This window comes from Lactuca virosa, chromosome 3 (assembly GCF_052849685.1).
Source record: "Lactuca virosa cultivar CGN04683 chromosome 3, Lactuca_virosa_CGN04683_v6, whole genome shotgun sequence".
Lineage (NCBI taxonomy): Eukaryota > Viridiplantae > Streptophyta > Magnoliopsida > Asterales > Asteraceae > Lactuca > Lactuca virosa.
The window spans coordinates 156,937,661-156,944,898 of NC_136428.1; the positions used below are offsets into that span (position 1 = coordinate 156,937,661).

The 7,238-nt window shown below is 34.7% G+C and overlaps 1 protein-coding gene across 1 annotated transcript; it reads right to left on the reverse strand.

Moving 5' to 3' along the window:
• Positions 1-4,125: 4,125 nt before the first annotated feature.
• Positions 4,126-5,220, reverse strand: LOC145166744 (cold shock protein 2-like). The gene has a single exon (XM_079085774.1). The coding sequence runs from the start codon at positions 5,083-5,085 to the stop codon at positions 4,309-4,311; it is 777 nt and encodes a 258-aa protein (XP_078941900.1). The 5' UTR covers positions 5,086-5,220; the 3' UTR covers positions 4,126-4,308.
• Between the last annotated feature and the right edge of the window lie 2,018 nt (positions 5,221-7,238).

The following is a 7,238-nucleotide window of genomic DNA, read 5'->3' on the forward strand; positions in this document are numbered from 1 at the left end:
TCAAAACGGAGCGTTTTGTCAAACGTTAGGAGCTAGAAGCTCTCAAACGCTCCTAAACGCTTCGTGCCGAACACGCCCTAAATCATCAAATTCAATTGTGAAATTGTGTCCAGTTCAATCTCTATTCCCTATGATTATGTGTTCTCAATCATGAAAGCGTGTCTTGTTCATTTGGCTATGTCTTCAGTCGTTCCAATTAGGGTTATGGAATCGAATTCAATGGTTCCAATTAGGGTTATGGAGTCGAATTCAATCGAGTCTATGAAAATTCGAATTCACAACTACAAAGATTCAATTGAGTGTTTTAAATTGATTTAATTTCCGGAATTGATTTCCAGATAGAGGTGAAATTTAGAAATGTATTTCACATGTTTGTGGGCTAATCAGTTCTCCAGTGGTGTTGCGATGACCGAAAATACGATATGGCGTGACCGAAAATAAGATGTGGTTGTCGGGGGTGATGATACGGTATCGGCCACAAGTTGATGTCATAGGTGATTGTGTGGCCGATGAGATGAGAAAAGAGAAAGAGGTAGCATGTGAAAAAAAAGATAGGGGTGAATTGTGGTGGGTCCCATCTAAATTATTATTATTATTATTAAAAAAATAAAACAACAATGAAAAACTAAAAAAATATGTATATAAGGGTATAATTATAATAGTCATTTCATGTCTGCTAGTAGGGGTGAACATCGGAACAGGGTACCCGCTTTCAGAACCGGAACCGCCTCGGAACTGCCAGTTCCGGTTCCGGTTCCTAAATTTTTGGAACAAACTTAAGCGGTTCCGGTTTCGGTTCTCATTTTTTTGGAACCGCTACCCGCCGGGCACCCATCATAACCGATTATATATATATATATATATATATATATATATATATATATATATATATATATATATATATATATATATTCTAATAAATAAATAAGTTTATTCTCCTATTGACAAGTGTCACAATATTAGAAATCCGCATTAATGTCAACATATTAATTCTCTCCATTTTAAATTTTAAATTTTAAATTTCCCACTCTAATTACATTAAATTAAAACAAAATTGCAAAAATGGTCCCTATGGTATGCATTTTTTTGGGGTTTTAGTCCAAACATCAACTTTTTTGGATCTGTGGTCCTTATGAGCTGGTTTGCTTGTAATTTTGGTCCCTCGGAAAACTGAAAAGACTAAAATACCCTTGAGGTATTTCTTTTTCATTTTTTTTCATTTTTATCTATTTTTATAATTAAAAAAATTTAGAAAACTCTCTCTCTCTCTCTCTCTCTCTCAAATAAACCACTAAAGACTCAATATTTTCGATGATCTCACCCTCGAATAACCCATCATCATCGACGATTCTTCCTTCCCCCCTCACCACACGACTGTCGTCTACTTCTTCCTCCCGCGCCATCTCTCATCACTGTTGTTACCTGTAGATCACCATCTCTCATCGGAAATCTCACATTGGGTTCATACTCGAAATAAGTGTGTTTGTGTGTGTGTTCATCCTCTAAACTCATCTTCTACTTCTTCTTTATGGTTATCCCATCAACCACATGAACTCATAACATCTGATACAAGGAACATCAATGATAAATTGTTGGTTGGAGGCTCATTTATGCAAGATTAACAACCTTGAAGATTGTTTGATTTATTACCTACCCAAACCCTACGCTTCATCCCCAAATTCTAATTCCTTCGAATTTGATTTGGTCCAAAAAGATTATGTTGGATTATCTGTATGTAATGCGAGGAAATCGTGGGTTTTACCTCCCTTGCATAGTCATCTTCGTTGTGAAGGGTAGGGAGGAAGAACAGTAATCGGAAATTCTTAGAGCCAGTTGTCGCCGGTGGAACATGAAATCTATGAGAATGTGGAATGCGAATCCCAGATCAATGTTTGGGGTGTCAAATGTTCACCTGAAGTAGTGGAGAAGAAATAGGAAAGAAAATGAAGAAGGTCTACAGAGGAGTTTGTCTCTGTAAGTGGTTGGGGACGCACCCGTCTTCTTCCTTACGAACATCATCATCTTCTTCCTCTCTTCGTATTCCAGCCAATAAAACCACCCATCTCTGCCTCCGTCGATAAGTGGGTGCTCTAGAACCCTAGATTTGAGCTAATTTGACACGATTTTGTTGAGCCCTTACTACTTAAAGTCGATCAGATCTATCACCTTTCTTTCTCTGCTTCCCTTGTTAATTACAAACACAATCCAGTCAATACAATCATATTGGAGCATGCTTCTTGCTAACAAGCACCAGTAAGGACATAAGTTGAAGAACGAGGATGAGAACGAGGGGGATGGAATGAATTTAAATCCACTATCTTCTACCTGGGTTTATATATATATATATATATATATATATATATATATATATATATATATATATATATATATATATATATATATAGAGAGAGAGAGAGAGAGAGAGAGAGTTTTCTTAATTTTTTAGTTATAAAAATAGATAAAAAAATGAACGAAAAATGAAAAAGAAATTCCTCAAGGGTATTTTAGTCTTTTTAGTTTTCCAATGGACCAAAACTACAAGCAAACCAGTTCATAAGGACTACCGATCCAAAAAAGTCGAGGTTTGGACTAAAACCCCAAAAAATGCATACCACAGGGACCATTTTTGCAATTTTGTCTTAAATTAATAATTAATTTTTTATTTCAAGTTTTAAATTTCAAACTCTAATTACATCAAATTAATAACATTAGAATAAAAAATAAAATAAATACTATATATTATAAGGTGATATAATTTCATGTATTTATTTAAATCAATCACTCTAATTTTATATAACTAAAAAATATCTCTTAATTAATAATTTATTTAAAATAATTTATTTGAAATAATTGATTAAAAATTTTAAGTTTTTACTATGAAACTTTATTAATTTTATTACCATGGTTCTCACAGGTTATATATATATATATATATATATATATATATATATATATATATATATATATAATGTCGTGTCTTTGATTGTGTTGAAGAATGTGAACTATATAAACTATGTTCCTAATATAGCGTCATTATTTTTGTGATGTGGGACAATAAGTTCAACAAAGAACAACTCATTTTATCAATGCTAAGCACTCAAGCAGTAACATGTATGGAAAACTTTAAACAACATGATATTAATATTGCCAAGTTCTTTTATCAACATAAGCACAAAAAGGTTGAGGCTTTGAGACTTGGTTATTAAACAGTGAAAACTACCATGTATGAATATGATAAAACTCTTCGTGAATCAACAGATTTTAACAAAATTATTAGCATTATTTTTATGATAAAATATGTAAAATAAGACAAGGTATCATCGTGAGGAAGGGAATTTCTGAACATGATAAAATTGTTTATGTATTAACGATAATAGATCTTTTATTACTTAATCGTGACAATTATATGTAACTAAATTCTTCTAATTTTTTTTAAAGTGGTTACCCGGAACCGGAACCGCCAGTTCCGGTTCCAAAATATTGAGAACCGATACAACCGGTTCCAACATCTTAGGAACCGCTGGTTCCGGTTCCGTCAAATTTAGCCGGGTACCCGCCTATGCTCACCCCTATCTGCTAGGGACGAAATTTGCAATAAAAAGAAAGTATAGGGACGGTCCGAATGCAAAACAAAAGTTAAGGACTCGACATGCAATTTTGCCCTTTTTTTTATATAAAGAAACACAACTGTCCCATGAAGGATACATTTTACACTAAACAGACAAAACATCCTGTGTTTTCATTCAAATTTGAAAAAAAACAATTCAATATCTTATCCCATCTCAATGATTTCATTGTCCAAACACTACCAAACTTTAGTGGTCATTTGGGTGATAAATTCAAATAACATACATGAATTTAAAAGTTCAATAATTTAATAAATGGCACTAACCTTAAACAGAATCCATCAAAGGTTGAAGATGCACATTAACACATCAGAAACTTTGTGCTAATTACCATTAAACAAGCATATATAAACATCTAAAGATCAAAACTTGATCATCCAATATAACTGCAAACAATTCTTGAATTGCATAAAGACATGAAGTAGAGAATCAACCAGATTGATATAACATAATCAACAGAAGTAACATGGGAGAAAACATCAAACTTCACGAACAAAACTGAGATTAAGGACCTGCCCTCCAAATATATTCATAGGATTAAGACACAAGATCTAGAATGTGACTTCCAATGTATTGTTCAATTAACAAGAAAAAAGAAAAGCTAAGAACTAATTAACCAAATGTACCTCAAAAATCTTAAGCCCATAGTAATGTCGAGGATACACTTTTGTTAGTTTATTGATCAAGCATTGGTTGGGCATTCTCTAGCAAAGTGTCCAGGTTCTCCACAATGGTAGCAGTTACCACCACCGCCACCAGACCTAAAGCCACCGCCGCCGCCGCCGCCGCCGCCACCAGATCTAGAGAAACCACGGCCGCCGCCACCACCACCACCTCCTCCTCCTGAGGTACAGTCCCTTGCCATATGCCCTTGTTCGCCACAAGTGTAGCATCCACCACCACCACCGCCGCCACCATTACCTCCACGTCCGCGAGAACAATCCCTAGCTAAATGACCAAACCCTCCGCAGTTATAACAACCGCCGCCACCGCCACCAGCTCCAGCGCCGCTACTACAATCCCTTGCGATATGCCCAACCCCACCACAGTTATAACATTCACGTCCGCCGCCACCACCGCCGCTCCGGAACCCACCGCCGTTACCATTGTTTCCCCTGAAACCGCCACCATCATTGTACCCTCCGCCTCCGCCACCACGACTAAATCCGTATCCATCGCCACCTCCTCTACGACCTCCACCACCGTATCCATCGCGATTACGGTTTCTGTCGCCGTTAGATCCATCTAAAGCGGCAACATTAACAGCTTGTTGCCGACTGTTCTTCTCAACAACTAGAAACTTGACTTTCTGACCATCCTGGAGGCTACGGTAGCCGTCAGCTTGAATCTCGGATTGATGAACAAACAGATCATCGCCGCCTTCATCTGGCTTGATAAATCCGAAACCCTTGGCTGCATGGAACCGAATCACTACCCCCGTCGATGCTTCCTCCGCCATTGGCGCCGATCGTTGAAAGCTGATAGCGAGTGTGAGATTTGTGAAGAGAGCGATGTCAATGGAACCCTAATTCACACAGGCCCTTTTTGAGTTCCCTCTGCTTTTGTGCTCTGTTTATTCACGATATTGGGTCATGCCATATCTCCCCAAAATAATATTCTTTTCCCTTTTCTTTTCTAAAATATCTTTTATTTAAAATTAATTTAACGAATTTTTATATTTTATTGAGATATGTATTTTATTTTCATTTTTTTAACCTTACATTCAAAAGATAAAATTTCATAAATGGTCATTAAGGTTTTATTTTTTTTTCTAAAATAGTCCTTATAAACTATATTTTTGCATGAATTGTCTCTTTAGAGCAAACATTGCACACCATCGGTCCTTGTGACTAAGGAGTTGTTTGGCAGAATATGAATTTTTAAAAGATCTGAATTTCTAAGAGAGTCTAAAATTTTAAGAGTTGAATGTTTAACATGTTGTTTGGTTGTGACTTCTGAACTATTGTGTTGAATTATTAAAATGACTATTTTACTATTTTGTTTTATTTTTTATTGAATTCAAGTGTTTGTTTATAAAAAACCTAATTAATTTCTTAAATAAGTATAAAAAAATATAAACACCATATAAAATCCAAATTTAGCATAAATCAAAGTTAAAACACAAATCCAAATCAAACATAAATATCTTTAAATCCATAAAAGCATACTAAAATCCAAATAAAAATCCTATAAATTTAATTTGACCCCAATAAAGTTATGTTCAATTTGTTTTTGGTCGGCAATAAAGTTATGTTCAATTTTTAATTTTTCAGCTACATTCCTCCAAGATAGTGCTTTCAAACTACTCCCTTCCCGTCCATTGACCGTAACTTCATGTAAACAAGCTTCTAGAAACGTTTTCTCTACACCTTCAACCTTCCAACTAATCATATCATTTGTTTCCCCCATTTCTTTGATCAATTCAACAAACAAATGCATGTTTTAGCAACAATTTAAGCATTGCAAATGCACATTTTCAGCAACAATTTAAGCAACACAAAGGCACATTTTCAACAACAATTTCAACAAAAAAAATACAAAATTCAGCAACAGTTTCAACAAAAAAAAATGCACAATTCAACAAGCTTCTAGAAACGTTTTCTCTACACCTTCAACCTTCCAACTAATCATATCATTCGTTTCCCCCATTTCTTTGATCAATTCAACAAACAAATGCATGTTTTAGCAACAATTAAAACATTGCAAATGCACATTTTCAGCAACAATTTAAGCAACACAAATGCACATTTTCAACAACAATTTCAACAAAAAAATACAAAATTCAGCAACAGTTTTAACAAAAAAATGCACAATTCAATAACAATTTCAACAAAAAAAATGCACAAGTCAGCAAAACTAATGCATATTTCATGATAAACAGTAAGAACATATATGATTTGAGCATAACATCAAACACAAATCTGATTTCAACTTCAACATTTTAGCATAACATTAACAACAAATCTGATTTCAACATTTCAGCATAACACAAATCTGATTTTAGCAAATCATACCAATTCTTTACAAATATCATATCTATTGAACACATAATAATCGAACATAAAAACAGAAAACAGATTTGAACATAAAAAATCGACAAAATCAGAAAAAAAAAATTCCGATTTAAACAAAAAAAACGAAAAAATCATCGATTTTGAACTCGAGTTTGAAGAGAATTCGATTTTCAGATGAAGAAAAGAAAGTTGAATTCATTTATTTCAGACCAACCCATTCACAAAAACAGAAAAAAATCGAGTTTCGGGGGGAAAGAAGGAAGAAACGAACCTGGTTTGTCGGAGTCGGAGGAGGCGCTGTTGCAGGCGGCGTCGTCGGAGGCGGTGGTGTTGGGGTGTGACGGCGTCGTCAGAGGATAGGTGGTGAAGGGAAGAAGAATGACGCAAGGAAGATGGAGGAGAAGAGGAGGCGTTGTGTTTTTGTGAAGGTCGGTCCTTTAGGGCACAATAGGAAACACGTGTCTTTTTTTAAAATTCATACTTTGTTTAATATATGAAAAATTAAGAGGTATTTACAACTTTAAGAGGTAAAAAATAAGATGTAAACAAACAATCTGAATCTGAATATTTAATACATTGCCTCTTAATTTTGCAATTA